General features: G+C 41.5%; 1 protein-coding gene across 12 annotated transcripts in view; it reads left to right on the top strand.

Moving 5' to 3' along the window:
• TEAD1 (TEA domain transcription factor 1) overlaps positions 1-21536 on the top strand; it is a 186235-nt gene that overhangs the window by 71908 nt on the left and 92791 nt on the right. For all 12 annotated transcript variants that reach the window (XM_081012405.1, XM_081012404.1, XM_081012402.1 and 9 more), the window contains one exon: positions 8728-8981. In XM_081012405.1, the coding sequence (XP_080868531.1) occupies positions 8834-8981 (148 nt within the window). In that variant the 5' untranslated portion in view covers positions 8728-8833. The remainder of the gene's footprint in view (positions 1-8727; positions 8982-21536) is intronic.

The raw sequence follows: 21536 nt of genomic DNA, 5'->3' as shown, positions 1-21536 counted from the left end.
AAAGGTTGAGAGAAAAAGAGTGAGAAAGAACGAAATGGCAAATCGATTGCCAGCAATGATATCCAAGCTACACATCCAGGAGCGGACTGTGTGTGAGCAAGGTGTTTCCTGTGAGACGGTATTTCTCTCTAGTTTTCTGGGAGGGCGAAATTTGACCTTCTGCGCATGTTGAAAAACTCACCTCTTTGCCATCCTTATAAAGGATTTTTGAGGATGTGGGTTGAGCCTATTCTTTTTTCCTCCAACTGCACTTTTTAATGAGGGTGTCTAGAGGTCTGCCTTGGTTATCCATTGTTGTGGAAATAAATAACTAGCCAAAGGGCTGTTGTAGCAACCTGTTTTTGAAATATTGAATACAGCTGGCAGGTTCAAAGGATGGCTGACCCACATGGTTGGCTGGCTGCCAGAAGGCTTATATAGCTATCAAGTGCAAGGCAGGGCTCTCGCACCTCTTTGCACCTGCTGCCGGAAGGCTTTTCCCACCCATGTGCAAAACGTAGAGTGGGATTTGTAGACAGCTGCTGCCAGCACAGTCTGGTTTGCCTGTTTTGCTAGGGAGATGTAGCTCAGAGTGCCTTGGTTCAGGTTCAGTTCAGACATCATGCCAAACCAGTTTGCGGTCACCATCATTTGGAACCTAAATCACAGCTTGAACTTTCAGATGTATAGGCAAACCACAGTTTGGGTTGCCACACGAAGCCCTTTCTTCACATTGCCCTTTGCCTTTCCTGCATTATACCAGAATCTAGGATGTTGTCCCGAAGTGCTTTGCCTTATCCAGGTGCTGGGAAAGTGGTACCTTTGTTTGCTAGAGTGTTATTGCTGGCTGTCTACTTATGGTCTTGCCTGCTCAAAAAGCAGCCTTTTGTTTCATGCAAAATGTTTCTTGTGCCCCTCAGGAACTACAGTAGTACCTCTGGTTAAGAACTTAATTTATTCTGGAGGTCCGTTCTTAACCTGAAACTGTTCTTAACCTGAGGTACCAGGTTAAGGGGCCGCCCACTGCTGCTGTGCCGCCGCTGCAGCGATTTCTGTTCTCATGCTGAAGCAAAGTTCTTAACCTGAGGTACTATTTCTGGCTTAGCGGAGTCTGTAACCTGAAGCGTATGTAACCTGAAGCGTCTGTAACCACTGTATTCCACCTCCCTAGTCTGTTTCACAGGGCAGAACTTTCTCATGGCAGGGCTCTGTTTCTAGAAAAAGAGAGAAGCATGCCAAGACTCGACTCTGTTTGGAGACAGTACCCTCAGATCTGGAATCCCTTGTCCCAATCCTTTGCTGGCAGACGAAATGCACCTGCTCAGGGCACTTTAATACATTCTTAGATCATATATTCTGGAGTTGAATGCTAAGATTGAAAATACATTCCCAGGCTCAGCCTTGGTGAACCCGTGCACAATTTTAGCAAAGACTCCTGGTCATGTCAGGCCCACCTTGGGCATATCGCCACTTGGGCACGTAACAATACAACATGAGGAAGCTACACTGGATAAGATGCTTATGGGCTGTGCTTGCTTACTATTTGTGCTCCTCATTGTATTGCAGAAGTACAATGGGCATTAATGAAAATGGGCAGGCTACTGCCATTCATTTTTCCAAGGCAGGCAGAAGCACAAGCTGCTGCATTAGTATCTGTGGGGCATATATGAAGACTCTGAAGAAAAGACAGTAAAAGGTGCCCAAAAAGAGAATGCTATTTCCAAGTGCAAAGGGCTTGATATAGCTGGTTTGGAGAGTCACAAGGCAGGAGGGTAGGGCTCTGTGTAGAACGGAGCACATGTTTGGGAAGGCAACATATGGCAATTGGCCAGGGAATGTTTTGGGAACAGCAACACCAGTTGAATCTCTGTCCAGCTTTTGGACATGTGCAGCTGCACATAGGTCCATGATGGAAAATGGGAGTGGGGAAAGAGCAGCGCTGGAGGATGAAAAATTGCTTTATGGTGCATTACGCCAAATGTTAAGGTGACAGTTGTAGGGGGCTGGTGTATACACATGCACACACTTGCACACGTGAATGGCACTGATGTTTTACTTGGGCTGACTTTCTAGTAAACATGCATAGAATGTGAACGCAATGGTCCACCCACAATCAGGTGTTTCGTGGCTGCAACTTCAGATGCGCAAAATTGTGAAGAATGGACTCTGTCCCTATATGGTTAAACATTTCTACAGAGGAAATTTCTGCATCTAAAAACCCAAGGAGAGATCTGTGGGATCAGGCCCATCTGGTCCAGCATCTGGTTCTTACAGTGGCCAGCTAGATGCCTGTGGGAAGTCTGGAAGCTGGGTCTGAGCACAGGAGCACTCTCCCCACTTGCAGTTCCCTGCAGCTGAGATTCAGGTATTGCCTGCAACAGTAGATTAGCTTTTCCAGTTAAATCCTACCCAGTTTGAAACCATGTGTTCCAGTTAAAAGGGCCCATTGCAGACCTGTAACTTCCTTTTACTTAGGTAAGCGGAGAATGAATGAAGGATATGCAACAGCACTGTGTTGCCCTAGCTTGGTGACTATATTTTCCAGAACCCCTGTGTGTTTCAATATTGCCCTTCCAAAGCTGCCTTCCTAATGAATTTTGGCATTCTTTTACAGACTTGGTCAGTGTTCCATTGGCCATATTTATTTATTAATTAAAATATTTCATACGATCTACACTTGAAATGTGGAGGTTAGGAATGGAGTGCCAGCCAAAGACATTGGTTTGAAAAACTCACATTAAGGTTTTCTAGTACAGTGGTACCTCGGGTTACATACGCTTCAGGTTACAGATGCTTCAGCTTACAGACTCTGCTAACCCAGAATTAGTACCTCAGGTTATGACCTTTGCTTCAGGATGAGAACAAAAATCGTGTTCTGGCGGTGCGGCGGCAGCAGGAGGCCCCATTAGCTAAAGTGGTGCTTCAGGTTAAGAACAGTTTCTGGTTAAGAACGGACCTCTGGAATGAATTAAATACTTAACCCAAGGTACCACTGTATAGATGTAGGCCACTTCTTATTGCAATGTTGGAGGAGAGAGTTAGTACAAGGGCTGCAAGTCTTCTTTGAGCAAGGACTTTTGAAAACTACACAATCACTTCACTGTGCTTTTGTAGTTGTCTTTTAAAAAAACCAAACAAACCAGTATATCAAGTTTTGGCACTGAACAACAACAGAAGGGCACTTTTCATTAACCCCCTTTGCTCCCTTTGAAAAAGGGAGTTTGCCTGCCCAGAAAGGCATGCTGGCCTGATGGCCTTGACAGTCAATATGTATTCCCTCCTTCCCTTTCAGCCGCTGGGCAATTTGAGGACTTTGTCCTCACTTATGTAGTCATGTTGCCAAATCTAGGTGTCTACACGGCATTGAGGTATCATCACATTCACTGCATGATCCCTGTTGGCTGGTATTACATAGCAAAGAAAGAAGCCCCAAAATAGAATTTGGGCTGAAATCCCAACTCCACTTACCTGGGAATGGGCCCCATTGAATTCAATTGGACTTACTTCTGAGTAGATGTGGTTACAATTGTGCTGTAATGCAGCAGTATGTCAAAGCTACACAAAAAGGCATGGAAAAGCACAAGTCTACTGAGAGTTTTCTTCAAAGGACTTTTCACACTCATTGAGAGCCTCATTTTTTGCCGTGTAGATGAATGTGAAAATTTAGCACAGCTCTAAAACTGTTTCTCATGAACTAGGTAATTATGCTGCACATGAAATGATCATGTGATGGGATACTTTTTGAAAGACTTATTTTCTTTGCAAAACTTAGCACACAACTATTCCAGCAGAAGAGTTCTGCTGTACTTTTGCTTATGTTGTGACTTGCAATTTGCCCGAGTTTTTACAGTCAGGTAGAAAATATGTCTTAAATGCAGAACTAGCTCCCCCCCCCCCCCCATTTAAAAGCAAGTAAGTGGACAGTGTGCCAGATATGCTGGAATTAGGTAAACAGGACTAAAAAACCTGAGGCCTTAGGTTGTATCCTTAATAGCACCGTGGGGGGGGGGGGGGAAGGCTGAGTGTGTCTGTAAGGAACAGGTTAGCAAGAACACTGTTGTCTAATACAGGCTAATATAACTTTGCAGTGGCACTAGTTCAAATGCCAGGGCAACATCTAGAAATCAGAGCTCTTTTTAATTTCATATTATTTTAATTAATAACCTGACATTAAGCCACATTTACTTCTGGTAATCATGGTCCTTGCTGTTTCAGATTATTTTAATGAATAAGGTGATGAATTAAAAAGTAATTGTGTGAAATCATATGCAATTATAAAAGTTACGGCTTTAAAAAAATAAGATCAGATTGTGTTAGCACAATTGGTAGAGCATGAGGCTCTTAATCTCTGGGGTTGTGGGTTCAAGCCCCACATTGGGCAAAAGATTCCTGCATTGCAGGGGGCATAGGAGCCAACTCCAGCACCCACAATAATATAATTGTGGGGCACCCACAAAGTCAGTGAGAAAAGCCAGCAGGTAGCTGAGAGAGAAGCAGCTAGCCAGCAAGGCACACTTTTCCTCAGGGAGGAGCTCAGAAATGGAGGCAGACAGACTCTGCCTCCGCCTCCCACTCCCCCAGAAAACAGTGCCTCGCTGGCTATGGAGAGGAGGAAGAAGAGGAGCAGCCGCTGGCCACCGCAACAGGCATGTGCGTGTGATGTCACACATCCGAATTGCGTCGGCAGGCACCCACATTCCTAAGGGATAGATGGCACCCCTGGCCAGGGGTTAGACTAGAATGACCCTCGTGGTCCCTTCCAACATAGGTTCTACGAGCCTATGAGTAGTAAAGGAGACTTCTAATTTTTTTGGACAGGGTAGACATGCACTCAAGCCAAAGACTATGGGAAGATGGTTGAGATCACTATAAAAGGAAATTTCTGAGTAGAATTTATTGTTGTTATCCTTTATTTTCACGCCTTAACTTTGCTAAAGAAGAAATTGCCAAAGAGAGTGCAGTGTTGGTATTGGACATGATTTAATAGAGTTGGCTAGGATCAAACTTGGAAGTGGTCAGCTAAACTGTGGGAACAAGACTTCACTTTAGCGTTGGGGAATGCTAAGAATACAACACAAGAGTAGCTCTGCTGGATCAGATCAAAGGTCTGTCTAATCCTGCATTCTGTTCTCACAGTGGCCAGATAGATGTCTACAAGTAGGGTATGAACTTGATAGCACTCTTGTGCTCCAGCCACCAGTATCCAGAGGCAGACTGCCCAAATTACACCTGGGGGACTCAAGTGAAATTTGAATTAAGGGTATACAAATTTGCTCATGCTCTTTCTCACTATACTACTCCATTGCTTAGATTTGTGGTTTTTCCAGCGGCATCATTCTTTCAGCAAGTAGTAGGGATTAAGACAGAAAGAGGAAATTTTCTCGGTTAATTAGATTCATTATTTTTTACTTCTCCTTTTTAACTGTGCAAAAAGGAAGTAAATGGTGTGGAGTTCTTTTTGTTTTGCTTTTTTTTGGAACGAAACTATGTTTTTACTAGGCACTCTTTTTAAACAGATACGTAGTGCAACTCTACTGCAATCGCAAGTTCTCAAAAGGCAACTACAAGCTACCTGTATTTATTGAGATTTCTTTCATGGTAAAACCATATACTAGGGTGATTCTGTTGTTGTAGAATCACTTGCTCGCAACCTGACTTTCTTTATCCAGTTGACAGGGAGGAAAATTGCATCTGCTGTAGTAGGCTCCATCCATTGGGGTCTTCCTGACCTGGGTTTCAAAAGTCAGTGGGTTGAACTGCTGAGGAATCTTAACAAAATCACAGACTTGAAATGTAAATGATAAATTGCTCCATATGTACTAAATTGGTTTTTTAAATAAAAGGTTCAGCGCTACCTTTTTATAATGCATTCTTGTGTTTTCTTTCTCAAATACAGATGCTAAATAATTTTATATCACTAATTGGGCTCAGTTGGATAATTACATACTGATTTTCTGAATTTGTTCAAAGGCTGGCCATTCTTGTTTGCCGTGGTTATTTGCAAACAGGTTTTGCATGTGTGCAGAGTGTTATTAATGAGAGTGCATTTGTAGAAATAGGCTTGTGTGTTGGATATTGAATGCATCGTTTAGTGATAAGGTCAGACAATAAAACATGTTGATTTGTGTATATTGAAGCTGTATATCAACTGAACGAAATGCTTTCTCCACTGAGAAATCTGAGAACATAAAGCAACCAGGTGTAAATTGCTTGACTTACATCTCTGCATTTATTTTAAAAAAAGGTTAAATAAGCAATATTTACAGTTAGACACACCATGTATTTTTGATGACCCAACTCACATACGAATTCTAATATATTTGTACTTGAGGATTATTATTTTTAACAAAAACATTGTTTTCCTTCATGCATGAGTCTGATTGTGAATGATGCCCCAAATTTGACAGTGATCTGTAAGAAAAGAACCTAAAGAAGCTGAGAAGAATAAGCAACTTTGTGGCTCTTGGAAGCTGCTTTGCCTTACTTTATTGGATTTTCAAAGAATTAATCCAGATTATTAAAATACTGAAGACAAAACAAAGATGATGCAGATGGCAAAGTCATCTCCTGTCCTTGTTGAAGGAGGATTGTAAAAAATGCAAAGACCTTGCAAAAAATTGGGAATTGCTCAATCACTGATCGTTATCAACAAATAACAGCCACTGTAGTTAACAGTTACTATGGTGGCAGGTGGAAGTGAGAGCACCATATTCTCTGTAAAGAAAGGGGTGCATGTATATCTGTCTGCTCTAAAGTAGGCATGTCTCTGCTTGCAACCTCTTGTGCCTGCAGAAAAGGCCAAGGCAATACAAGGCAGAGACTGGATATGTTAGCTTCCCTGGAAATGTTGATTTTGAACAGTGAGATATTTGACAGATTTATATCAGTTTTTAAAACTTTCAGCAATCTGCTACCAGTTCAAAGCAGATCTTGTCCATAACCAGTGAAGCCATCCAGCTAGATGTATGTTTTGAGTGTGGTGTTTGCTCAAGTTTACTTGAGTACAGCACATACACATGCATGCCTGTGTGTGTACACACGTCAGTGTTCGGTATATCACTATCCCTGTATGTGCGCTTGGGATTTGTATTGGGATGGTCAAGTAAAAGTAAATATTTTAGGTACCCTTTTTTCCATTAAAAAATTTGAACCTAGAAAGTTTGCCAGTATGTGTAGTAAAAGTAATATAATTTCTGCTTTCCCAAAAAGAGTTTCTTCATACTCAAGCTATCACAGTATAAGGCTTAGGTCTCAGAATTCCTTCAATAAAAACAAACAAACAAACAACAAAACCCACACAGAAGTTAAAAACAGCTGAAAACAATTTTAAACAGTATTCAATCAGTATTCACAGACAAGTGGAATTTCTGTGTGGAATTTGATAAAAGTTCATGAGAATGGATTTCCATGTGGTGGCCCAGAAGTATACAGTTCATCTGTGCAGGGGTGTTTGTACATGTGATCCCTGTGCCTTGTGTAGATGCAGTGGCTCAAAGAACCCTAACAGCTTGTTCCATACTAATATAGTAAGTTCTCACCTCCTTTGTATAATATCCATCTGAGAAAGTACAATCCTGGAAACAAATATTTAAATATCTGATTTTTGCTTAGGGTCCTTATGCCTGATGAGTCTCTTGAGTTCATAGAATGCAAAGATTCTAAAAGACATTAGTTTCTTCAATCAGAACTTTCATTCTCTCATATTTTTCCTTAATTTACCTATTATTTTGAAAAAAGAAGAAACCTCTTAGTACTGACATCTGGATTAATTTTTTTTCTAAAGGAAGCTTAAATTGAAGCAAATGTTTTTGGGAGGTTGGTTTTTCTTTTAACCCAGTCTTTGTCCACTAGTGTACATTTTGTCCTTAATGATATTCAGCTATGCTTTGACAGGTTGAGGCAAATTAATTCCTGATGCTTTCTTCACCATCCTTAGTGGGCTTACCACTGTGAAAAACTCAGCCTGATACCACAGTCTTTTGCCTAGAGCACACCTTCATATCAGCAGTACATCTCCCACAAATATAAGAGAAACATTGATGTTATCTGTGAGTGGAATGGAGTTAGCAGGTGCTGTCATATTAGATTATTTCTTATTACCTTGATTCCACATCTGGAAGTGAGATTTAAACCCCCCCCCCCAAAAAAACTTTGTTCTATATCCAAATTTGTTCTATATCCAACACTTTTCTGAAACAGGTGTAAAATCTGGCCTGGTTACCCTTTCCTTTAGGTGCCATTTATTTTTAAACTCTTGGCCACCTTTTCTTCTTCGGGCACGAACTGTGCCATTCATATAGGTCAAGTAAGGGAAGTGTGCTGATTTTCCATCTGTGCCAGAACTCCTGAGGTGAATTAAAATAGCATAATGGCCATTTTTAAATAGAACAGTTTCCTTAGATGTAGTCTTTAGCTTCTAGAAACCCTTATAGTTATTGTTCGGATGAAGTCAGTGGAACCAACATATTTGTTCCAAACTTCCAGTCTTGTAATAAATATATTACACTTGCTGTGAGATTAGATACACCATGAAATATTCTAACCCATTTATTTGTTAGATACAGACAAAAATAAACTGGCCAATTTCAGTTTGGTTCCACAGAGAAATAGAACTTGGGGGTTATTTTCCATTAGTTCTCGGTCTTTAAATTCTGTAGTAACATTTTGTGGCTCTGTTGTACTGGTTACTAAAACTAGTCAAGGAAAATTAACCTAAAACTCTTCTCTTTGCTGTTTCCCCCTTTTTAGATTTATTCTCTTAAAGCTTCCAGGCTAAGGCTTGGAGAACCCAGCCATCACCATTGAGCCCAGCAGCTGGAGCGGCAGCGAGAGCCCTGCCGAGGACATTGAAAGAATGAGTGATTCTGCAGATAAACCAATTGACAATGATGCAGAAGGTGTCTGGAGCCCAGATATTGAGCAGAGCTTTCAGGAGGCACTAGCTATATATCCCCCTTGTGGGAGGAGGAAAATCATATTGTCTGATGAAGGCAAAATGTATGGTAAGTCATATAGATCCAGCCATTTTGATAACAATTCAATAAATATTATGTAAAGTTGTTCATGTGCACAGATTAAAGGGCCACCTTCTTAAGAAATAAGCAAGTGCTAGCCATCATTATTGGGCGAGCTAATGAAATTAGTGGCATTTCGTTGCTGCTTTATATCAGGACATAACAGAAGGGAGAATGACCGCACTGACCAATAATTTTTAAAAGGAGAAGAAACTCCTGTTGTGGTAGTTTGATCTGTTGTAAAAGCGTGGCAAAATCTAAGCCCATTCAGAGCTGTAAAGAAACTATAAATATTACATAATGTGCATTAGATCAAACTTGTGTGCATCGTTTTGCTTTTTCTCCTTTTTCCTGATGGAGCTGAGAATTCTATGGAAGTGTCTATTACAGGATTTTTAGAACTGATAAATTGCTTCTTTATATTAATCATGAAGGTTTCATCAAAAGCTTTAAATACCTTCAGATAGTTTTGTGTGTTTAAAAGAAACATAAAATATTAATTCATAAGGTGGTGTCCTTGTTTGTATTGAAAATACATACATCACATTAAAAAATGTAATCCAACTTGAACTTGTATTTGGCAATGCATTTGTAAGAGCTCAAGGGTAGATAAAGCACTTTTATTGTATACAGTTTATTGTAAGTTCACTAACTTCCACCATCGTTTCAGTTAAGGCACCATAGAGTCTTTTCTTCCAAGTTGGGCTGCCATAGATTATCAGTTGTGCTGACAGTATTTCGTACATATATTTGATGTTTATCCCAGCTAGGGGATAAGTTGTTTTTACTTTTTGTTCTTTCCGAGTTGCTCCAGCTAATCTCTTGACTTTGGAGACTTAAGCTTCTTTCCCCTTTCCTTCAGTCCCTTCCCTTTCAGAAAATATTGCTGACTGCAGAGTCCCCCCCCCCCCCCCCGTTCTGGCTTCTCGCATTGTGGAAAGCAGATGGCAGGTTGTTGCTGTGCTCTTTATTCTCCCCTAATCACTGAGTGTTTAGCGATTTCTGTCTTTTGTGCAGCTGGGCTTTCCAAGCGATGCGGAATCCTTACCTGATGAATCTTTCTGTGAGCATTAGAGAGCAACTTATTCCTCCACAATTGCAAATATGTTTCGCACAATGGGGTGTTTTGTCTTGAAACGCAGGCTCTTCCCCAGAAAGGATCAGTAGGAATCTGCAGAGCAAACTAGCATGCACTGTAAGTGGAAAGCAGATGGTATTGCAGCTGCCACCAGCTGTGTACCCCCTCCCTCTCCCCCCCCCCAGTACTGGTTGGATGATGTAATGGAAACAAGGGGAAAAAATTCTTTCTGTGGTGTTGGAGTCTCTCACAGCCTGTCAGTGTCACAGAGAGGGAGAAACAGACCTTAAGGCGTTAGTTTGCAGCTGTCATGTGACCCTTGAAGCCAAATGAAACATAATGTCTGGAAAAATAGGCTTCTGATGAAGCATCTCAGCTGCTGTTGGCAGAAACTTTCGAGGCCTCCTTCCTCCGGCTGCTGGATTCCCCCCTCCCCTTCTTTCAATTTGTATCAGACACCACAGTTTTCCTTCTTCCCTTGGCTTCCCCTCCCAACACTGGTATACTTCCGTCATTTTTGTTATCTTTTAGTGATCCATGTGGTGATGGTAGTTTCTTATCACGAAATGAGGAGAAATTTGTTTTATGTTGTGGTTACATTCCCTGAAGAAGAATACCGAGAAGTTTTCTACAAAGGAGGCTTCATATGATTAAGATATTATAGCCCGGTACCTGAAATTCCTTCCCTCCCTCATAGAACTAAATGTATTATAAATTAATTTTTGAAACAGGTCTTTTACATGTGGTGCATTTGGATCTGTTCTTATTATCATTATTCATTAAATTTGTATACTGCTCTTCATCCAAAGATCTCAGGTTCACAGCCTAAAAATACGAGACGAAAACATAAAATACATAATAGAAACAAGAATGAAAGCAAAACAAACCAATACCGCCCCCAGTAGCATTATTTTTCTGTAATTGCCTGACAAGAGAGCAGTTTCCATTAGAACTTGAACCAGGTAAGATTTGTCCAATAGCAAATCCAAAATAATTGTGAAACTTGAGAAAAAGATCTGGGTAAGGGAGCCATTGAGGGTACTGTAGATATAGCTGTGAATTCATTATTATATTTTATTTAAAATATATATTTATTTAATCTTTATGCTGCTTTCAATGTCCTTTCAAGGTGGCTCACAATTTCAACCATAACACAACACAGCAAATCAGCACTATCAATGTAGGCATGATGAAATAACACATTTTTGTAAAACAGGTTCCTTTATTATGTGTACTCCCTGATTGTGCATTGTTTTATTGTTACAGAAAACCAAGCGGCATTGCTGGTGAGGAATGCTGATAACTTGAACGCACTTCACCTATGAAGTTGGTCTGAAAATCACAGAAAGCCCTAGGCCCGATTTAAATAGATGTGTCTTCATATCCTCCCTAAGATTCAATAAGGAGAGAGCTAGTTGTACCTCAGTTCTACAGAAGAGTTCCACAGAAGGGGCACCTTCCCCATGCCACTGACCCTTGTGCTACACTTAGCAGCTGGAATGCAAGAAGGTCTCCCCAGCAGTTCTTAAGGCCTTTTAGCATATTGGCATCCACGGAGGTGGTGCTACAGGATCCTAATTGAAAGCAATGCTCACCACTCCTGGAGGCTGTGTTCTGCATTATATCTGCAGTTTTCAGACCAACTTCAGAGGTGGCCCCACACAGAGTGCATTTTAAGTTATTGGCGTTCCTTACTGCTGATGCCACCTGGTTTTCCTGTGACAGTGTACAATAAGGAAGTACCCACAAGCAATGAACCTGTTCTTTAAGAGGAAGTGCAACCTCAAATCCCAGGCATAAGAAACACCCACCAACAATGCCTGCATCTGGCTGGATTTCAGCTTCAGTATGTTAACCTTCATCCAGCCCACTACTAGCTCCAGACACTGGTCCAAAACTTGTACACCTTCACATGATTCAGATGGTATGAAAAGAGGAGAAACTTGGTGGCATCTGCATATTGGTGACATTGTGCCCTCAGAATGACAGTCCCCAGTGCCTTAATGTAGATGTTAAAGAGCATAGGGGCTAAGGTGGAAGAGATCTGAGTATGTTTAGAGGAGATTGAGAGGAGATATGATAGCCGTATTCAAATATCTAAATAGCTATCACATGGAAGATGGAGCAAGCTTGTCTTCTCTTACACCCAAGGGAGTAGGACCTTGAAATAATGGATTCAAGTGACAAGGAAGGAGATTCCAACTAAACATCAGGAAGAACTTCTGATAGTAAGAGCTGTGGAGCGGACTCTTTCAGAAAGTGGTGAACTCTCCTTCCTTGGAGGTTTTTAAGCAGAAGTTGGATGGCCATCTGTCAAGGATGCTTTAGTTGAAATTTCGGGGGTTGGACTAAATGACCCTTCCACTCTACAATTCTATGATTCATTGGACTCCCACAGCATACTTGCAAAAGGGCCGGTCAGCAATTTAGTGAATATATCAAACATGCATTTTTATTTAATTGCTATTACAGAACTGCTATACACAGTTTAGATTTTTTTTAAAAACACACACATTAAAATTCAGTTGGTATTTTTATATTGTGGCAATTCAGTGTTCAGATTGTAGCTGAGCTTTGATTTAAGGTACTGCCATAATTCTGGGGGGAAAAGAGAAGTACTCTGGGGAAATACAAGATGACTGCGTTAGTAGAATTTATATCCTGACTCTTTCTCATTGGATGAACTCATGTTTTCATTCTTCAAGCTGAGCAACTGCTTTGTAGTGTTTGAGGATTTATTGAAACCATGCTATGTTTTTGAGGACTTTATAATAGAGTCTTATGGCCCTAATAGCATAATTGTTCTCCAAGGATTTTGAAATCAAAACACTGTAAGTGTTTTTAGATACCGTGTGGAATAATAATAATAATAATAAAAGAATACCTTCTGGTGGCATTCTAAGCTTATTTATAGCGGAGATACTGCTGTATTTCAAAGCTTTGACAGAGTTTGGAATATACGGTAATTTGACAGCCACCCATGAACCATTCAAGACAGAAGTTCAAAGTTAGTACCAGTTTATTTTCTGGTTGAAATTGTCTTTAAAGTGATAACCATCAGAGCAAAGAAAGTGGGATGGCAGTAGCTATTTTTTGATGGTAGAGGTAGGGAGAAGAAGTGGAGAAAATGCGACCCAACTAATTAAGAGGTTGCTGTAGATCCTCTTAAATCTAATGGATGCTTTTTAGTCCGTCAAATGTTTTGCTCCTTCCAAAAGTTTCACTTCTGGAGACTCAGGGCTAAAGCTTTCTGACTGTTCAGACTTTTATCCTACCCTGTGAGTTGTAGGTGTGCCACCCAGGGCTAATTGACTCTGAATCATTAGCAATTCATATGTTGTTAAATAATAAAATCAATCTCCTGAAAAGAAAAGCAACACTTAACTCAAGCAGTCAACATTTCCTTTGTGAAATTTTTGTTGTGTGGTGGCTACTTCTGTTGATATTTGTACCATGACAGATGCAATTAAAAATACAGAACGTTTCCTTTGATTGTAAATCTTGACTCTGGTATTATTCTCATTCATTAAATCCAGTAGTCGTGGCCTTTTGATTGAAAGTTAGTTGGCTGATCTGTATTTGTGGTTAGCTCAAAGTGTTGGCCTTTTTTGTTAGTTTTTTCTGGTGATCCCTATGCACTTTATTTTTAGGATACTTGCCTGTATGTGTCTCTCCTTCAGAAGGACTATATCCAGAAAAGGCGCTAATTTTCTCTGAGCACTATTTTGATTTGTAACCTGCATTTGTCAAGGAATTATGGGTAATGGTTGCTTTGGGCTTTATATGGAAAACATAAACTGAAGGAGTGGGGAGAGAAAGAAAGGTTAATGGAGGATTAGACTGGCACAGGTGTGAGACGTGTTCTAAGACAACACCTAGAGTTTGGGTAATGATGATTCTCTGGTGGTGAGGCAAGTTTGTCATGAATTTACTGCTCTGCCAATGAAGTTCTAATTGGCCTCAATTTACCCTTCGGAAGAGTAACATTCAAATACTTTGAACGCTCAAGGTGCACCAGTAGGGTCTGTGTGTGTTTTAATTTGAAGATCTCCTACAATGAGGTCCTGACTGAAAATGAACAGACACTTATAGGGGAAAATATGCATTCCCAAATTAGCAGTAATCTGAGTTTGTATTGTACCTGATTACTGGCATCAATGATATATTTCCATGCCTCAGGTTAAAATGCTACTCTTGGAGGAGTCAAATTTTACATCCCTGGTATGAGGCAGTGTTATTTTAAAAGCTTCATTCATATGTAGAATTATTGCTAAAATGTTTTGTAGATGTCACTTTTTTGAAATAGGAGAAGCAAAATGTTTTAAGTTGTCATAATTGTCTGATTCACAGCTAAGTGTATGGGATTTTTCCCCCCTCTTGTTCGTTTTAACTTCAAGAAGTTCCATTTTCATTACTACTGCTATAAAAATGTAAGTCATAAAGTTTGCACAGCATTAAGGACAAGTATATCTGAATCCAGAAGTAGCATTGGAAGAGATGAAATGCCAGATGTGAAGTATTGGGTTGCATGTTTATTCAACTGTTACTGTAATCATTGTACAAAGATGTAGCCTTGCAATTTCTGTCTCACAGCAACATACACAAAATATACCCCAGTGATGAGGCCTCTCGGATGGTAGCTGGTGGATAAGTTACAGTACACAAACCCGTCCACACGTATTTTTGCAAACTAAATGGTTGTTATGCAGACATTATATTTGTGCGTTCAGTTGTTTATTTGTCATGCTTGCATTCTGCCCCTTTGCTAAGCAGATCAGTAGTGAACATTTCTTCCCCCATGTTATTCTCATAACAACCTTGTGAGACATCTTTGGCTGGGGGAGAGGGAGGGAGTCATGACTAAACAGGGATTTGAAGGTAGGTCCTTATGGCTCCAACATGCACTTCCCATTTGTTATGACACACTGTTTCAGCTCATACCGGCTACACTATGTGGGCCATACCTGCATACTTTGAAATCAAAGATTTGATCAATGTGCAAAAATGTTCATGAAATGAAATGCAATTTCCAACAAGCTTATCCACTAGCAGCAGCAACAACAATAATATCCTGTCCATCTGGCTGGGTTTCCCTAGCCACTCTGGATTGGGGTATCAATAATAAAATTATCTTTGCTTTGTATGAACAGAAGAATAGACTGCATTACTATATACCAGGCATGTCCAACAGGTCAGTCGCGATCTACCGGTCGATTGTGTGGTGTCCATGGTAGATCGTGGTTGATCGCGTGACCCTGAGCAACCGTCCCCCCCCCAAAAAACCACCTCATCAAGTTTGGCTTTCCTAAAAACAACCTTGCCTCACCCCCAAAACGCTCAACAACTTTGCCTGGCAATCACAATGGGTAGATCACAGCCAGTATTTTAATACTGTGAGTAGATTGGTGTTGGACGTGCCTGCTATATACCAAGTGAAGGAGAAGGGAGATATTGGTAGTGGTCATGGGAGGGAAGAGGGAGAAGGGAGGAGGTCACATGAACCTCCAATAGCTCCTCCTACTGCCTTTGTGTGCAGGCTGCTGTTTACCTCTTTGCCCACCTATTGGTCCTCCACATAGGGATGTTCCCTGCCCATGATAGACTGGGTCATGCCATAGAGCTTTTAAGTGAATCTACTTCATGGGTAGGCAAACTAAAGTCTGGGGGCCGGATCTGGCCCAATCGCCTTCTAAACCCAGCCCGCAGACAGTCCGGGAATCAGTGTGTTTTTACATGAGTAGAATGTGTCCTTTTGTTTAAAATGCATCTCTGGGTTATTTGTGGGGCATAGGTATTTGTTCATTTCCCCCCAAACAATATAGTCCAGCCCCCCACAAGGTCTGAGGGACAGTGGACCGGCCCCCTGCTGAAAAAGTTTGCTGACCCCCTGATCTACTTGCTCATGTTAGCTACTTTAGCATCACTCCTAATAACAGCAAACTGAGCTGTGACTGAGAATATAAATGAGGATAATTTTTATTTTTGGGTAGGTTAAGTATCTGCGAGTTCTGAAAGATCCAAAACATGTGTCAAAAGGCTGTGATCTTTACATTAAACGAATCCAGACATATTGACTTCCCACTGAGGTTATTTCATTGCTTTAACTCATCATCCTGTTTGTTGCAACAGGCACAACATTTCTAGAGAGCTGGTGTTCCAATTGTCACAATTATGATTCTTTGGAAGAGAAGAAAACCAAGATTCTGTTGAATGTTCTTTGCCCCTAGCTCTTGAACTCCAGCTTCCATTATGACTGGCCACTAACTTATCTAGATGAGAAGATGGAAGTTTTAGTCCAACAAGATTTAGGGAGTCAAGGCTGAAGAACACTGGTCCAAAGATTTCTCTAGCAAAATCCAGAAGACTGACATGCAAACATTTCACCATTATTACTTTTAACAGTTCTTGAGCATAGCACATGACCAGAGAGAAAAAGTATCCAATGCTGTCTGGATCACCTCTCCTCATAAAACTTACCTGCAATCATCATCTGAGGCTCTTCTTTCTGTGCCTCCCCCATAAGAGATCTGGAGGGTGGAAGCATGAGAACGTGTGTGATGGCTCCCAGTTTGTGGAATGCTCTTCCCAGGGAGGTTTGTCTGGCACCTTCATTATTATAGGTGCCAGACAAATAATAATAATAATAATAATAATAATAATAATAATAATAATAATAAATTTTATTTATATCCCGCCCTCCCCAGCCGAAGCCGGGCTCAGGGCGGCTAACAACAGTCAAATAATCAAAAAATCAAATAATCACACAATCTAAAAATATTTCATTATAAAAATTAATTAAATCAAATTGATGGCAACCAATTAAGCAAAGTTCTGTGCAGGTTGCCAGAGGAGGGAGTCAGGCTGCGCCCTGATCAAAGGCCTGGCGGGACAACTCTGTCTTGCAGGCCCTGCGGAAAGATGTCAAGTCCCGCAGGGCCCTAGTCTCTTGTGACAGAGCATTCCACCAGATTGGAGCCGCAGCCGAGAAGGCCCTGGCTCTAGTTGAGGCCAGCCTAACCTCTCTGAGGCCTGGGACCTTGAGGATGTTATTATTTGCAGACCGTAGGTTTCTCTGTGGGGCATACCAGGAGAGGCGGTCCCGTAGGTACGAGGGTCCTAGGCCGTATAGGGCTTTAAAGGTTAAAACCAGCACCTTAAACCTGATCCTGTACTCCACCGGGAGCCAGTGCAGCTGGTATAGCACCGGATGAATGTGATCTCGCAGCGAAGACCCCATAAGGAGTCTCGCCGCGGCATTCTGCACCCGCTGGAGTTTCTGGGTCAGTCTCAAGGGCAGCCCCACGTAGAGCGAGTTACAATAATCCAGTCTGGAGGTGACCGTCGCGTGGATCACAGTGGCTAGGTCAGGGCGAGAGAGATAAGGGAAACGTTCCTCTTCAGGCCTTGGGCTGATTAACAGTCTATGTCAGGGGTCAGCAAACTTACCGCGCCTCGGGTCGGTGTCTCCAGCGCCGATTGTGTGGCAGGCTGGAGGACGGGGGAGCGCGTGCCCATACGCGTGCGCACATGCTATTTCCGCGCACTTCCGGGTTGGAGGAGCACCGGAATTAGCTTGTGCGCATGTGCAGGGGCCTGCTCAGACCCGGATGTGCACTGGAAATAATGCTTCTGCATGTGCAAATAATGCTTGTGCATGCTCACAAGCCATTTCTGGTGCTCCTCCGACCTGGAAGTGGGCAGCTGCACAGCGCCGGTAAGAGCGGGCAGCAGTGGCGGGGGGTGCCATGGGCCGGATAAATGAGTCCCTCATGCCTTATCTGGCCCACGGGCATTAGTTTGGGGATCCCTGGTCTATGTCCTCTTAAATGTGTTTGTGGGAAGTGGGGTGTTATTGTTTGTTTTGTTCATGTTCTTGTTTTTATTGTGTTTTTATTCTGTATTTTTATGTTGTGAACTGCTCTGAGATCTTTGGATGAAGGGTGGCACACAGACTTAATAAATAATAATAATAATAATAATATCTGTTAATTGTCTGACGGGATTAAATCTATGTCTTCTCTTTTCTGCGATGCTGAACGTGATATTTCAGGAGGAAAGCTGGCCAGACGTTCACATGCTAACGCTACTACAATGGCACTGTTTGTGTAGACAAAACAAAAGAAGTTTACCTTCTAGTGTTCATGTAAGGATGAAATTGGATCCAAGGATTTGATTGTCTTCAAGAGACCTGAAAAAATCCACTTAAGACATGTTGTCAACTTACTTTGATTGGTGTAGTTACAGGTAGAGATTTTGTCCATTGAAAGAAAAAGCCCTGCAAATGGAAGACTTTCTTTTAAAATATTTTAATCGTACATGGAATCTTTTGCTTGTTTCCACAAAATCTGTTCATTCCAGTGCAATTTCCCTTACCTTTCCTTAATGCAGAAAGGAAGAGTGTGCAACAGGAATTTGCTTGTACCTGATTGTAGCCTACCTGCAACACAACTACAATCTAGAGCTACATTTCGGTAGCTGAAACAGGGGTAATAATAATAATAAAAATAAATTTATTTATAAAGTGAAATGCATTTTTCCCATAAGATACATGATGCCCTTGGAAAATGATATAATTAGTATATGCTTTTTGACACTTAGGACATCTGGTTTTGAGGCCTTGTTGTGTTCTTGTTTTGTTTGTTTATTTGGTTATTTAACTGCTTTAAAACATTGCTTCCAGGGGCAAGGCAATATTTTTGACCTGCTAACTCCCATCAGCCCCAGCCATAATGGCAAATTGCAAGAAATTATGGGAGTTGTAGTCCAAACACGACACGGGAGGGCCATAGGTCCTCCCATCCTACTTTAAGGTGTTGACAACTCAAGCCAATACAGGGTTTATCAGATTCAAATACAATATTTGATGAATTATTGTATTTTAATATTTTGCCTTTCGAAAGTTGTTCTATAGTGGCACCTGCTAGAAAGATTGCCTCTACACAGGTATTTAAGCAGCCTGACAGCTAACTGGTGACAGGTGGTCACATGCTCTTCCCCTTTTGCCTGCTGCTGTTGGTTCCTACTTTGGACCTAGAAGCCCCTGGGCAGCTGTGCCTGAAATTACCATTGCACCATCATATCGAAATGGGTGTACAGCCGTTTGTTATCCTGCCTTGATCAGCTGAAGGAAAGGAGGAGGAGGAGGTTTGCATAAAGAACTAAAATCTGTTTTAGTTCCTGCAGGAGGATAATCCAGCCCTGCCCCAATGGAAAGGTGAAGCCCCCTTACTTTATAAATGTCCCCGTATAGCACAGTGGTGCAGGAGGAAGTTTTTTGTTTCGTTTTGTTCAGAGGAAAGCTTACAGCATTTGGGGCTTTCTAGCTTAGTGAAAAGGGAAGTAAGATGTGTTTAAGACGTAATAAGGTGTGGAGAAAGTGGATCGGGGGAAAATCTCTTTTACAACACCAGATCTCATGGGCATCCAATGAAGCCGAACATTGGAAGGTCCCGGACAGACACAAAAAAAAGGTACTTCTTTACACAACCCATAATTAAATTATGAAATTTTCTCCCACAAGGTGTATTGATGGTCACCAACCTGGATAGCAGTGGCTTCTAGCCTTGATGGCTTTCCCCCCCTTCACTGTCAGAGGCAGTATGAATAACAGTTGCTAGGGATCACAAGCAGGGAGAGTCCTGTTGCCCTCCTGCCCAGCTTGCTGGCTTCTCATAGGTCCCTGGTTGGCCACTATGAGAACAGTCAGTTGGACTAGATGGTGCCTTTGGCCTGATGCAGCAGGGCTCTTCTTAGGTTGTGTTCAGCAATGGCTGCTTTAGTGTCAGATCCAGTTCTGACACCTGTGTGAGGGTACCATCTGTGACCTTATCCCAGGACTAGGATGCTTAAATATACTTCCCCTTCAGCATGGTAGCTCATATGACCATAAGCCACAAGCAGATGTACTGAATCTTGAAGGTTTACTCGCATGTAACTAGGTTTCAGTGCTGGTTAGGCAACTCCATAGTGCACTTCCTGAAACACCAGGAAACTTCTGTAGCCTAACACAATATTTGACAGCCAAGATTAGATGTCACAAAGAAGCAGACAGCAAGTGAAAATGAGAGAGAAAATGAATACAACATTTATTTAACTGGAGGCATATGATGCCCCTATTCCAAAGGGAGCACAGAAGTGTAAATAAATTCAAGAAATGCAGGTGTATTCTCTCAATATATATTTTTTGGTCAGTATCATTTTGTTCCAGTCTTTTCAGAAAGTTTTATCTGTCTCCACTAAAAAACAAAGGCATTGTGTGATAGAAATGAACTTCCTACTATTGATTCCTTATGCCAAAAATATTATGCCTTACGGCTGGGATTAAAAGTTGTTTTGAAAAGGGACTTCACTGCTGGAACTTCACACTGATTTCTACAAATTTCCCGACTTGGACTGCTCTGCTGCAATAAACCCTGCTGGACATCAAGAAAGAAAGACTGACTGGACATATTGGAGGGGGGTGCAGACAAAGCCCTGACCTCACTGTACATGTCCCAAAGGCACCACCATAGTATGATTCAGCCCAAGGAAATAGGGATATATTTCAGCCTACTAGAATAATCTGTGTGCATAGCATGCTGAACTGCCATCTTGAGTGCAAAAGCATAGGAAAAATGTACTGTATGCCTCTTCTCTTCTTCACAGGATTTGCTCCCTGAAATGTGGCTGCAGACAGTGTTGTATGGGCACCTGTGCTGCTATCTATGGAGGGATGAGTAGGGCTGGAGGCAACGTAACTCATCAGCCTGTTGGCTACCCTATTGGACAGCCAATGCTCCCCCTGGATTTATTTTAAATTGCTCACATTGTTTTGTCTGAGTTCATTCTCTTTGGTGGAAAAGTAAATTAGTTTTGGTGACCCCTGGGCATGAAGTTGATGGCTTACATCATTTGTACCCAGAGTCCTTTGTTTTTCAAAGTATCCTCCTTCTCAGTATGGAAGTCCCACTTTGCCCTTCTGGCTGATAGGAGGAGCTTTGATTGAGTACAGCCCAGTGGCTTCGCAGTTGAGCAGGACTTCTATGACACCACTTTTGTCAGCTTCTTCTGAAGAACATAAGGAGCCCTGCTGGGCTAAATCCACCTAGTGCAGGTTTCCCAGACTTGGTGTTCTACCAGCATGTTGCCAGGGGCAGATGGTAGCTGTACTACAATATATGTAGGGCTCCACTTGAGAAAGGCAGATCTAGTGGGTCTACCTAGCTTGGCTTCAGAAAATTTACAAGCAACTGCTCAGGATTCTTCTCCACCACAAGTATTTGTAAAGGATCGTAATATTTTCTTTATGTACTTCATTGTTGTTTGGAGACTGAAGGCAATTTGATGAAAATGAAGTATAGATCACCTGCACCAGTAATGACTTTTATTATTCTGTCTTGCTTAAAACTTTGTATTGTACAAAAATATTAAATGCACATATGGAGAAAGAATTGGGTAGGGCAACATTTTCATCTCAAGGAGTTAAA

Source organism: Podarcis pityusensis (genome assembly GCF_964106645.2).
Source record: "Podarcis pityusensis genome assembly, chromosome: 1".
Lineage (NCBI taxonomy): Eukaryota > Metazoa > Chordata > Lepidosauria > Squamata > Lacertidae > Podarcis > Podarcis pityusensis.
Note: the sequence above shows the minus strand (reverse complement) of the source record. Positions and strands in the feature narration are given on the sequence as shown.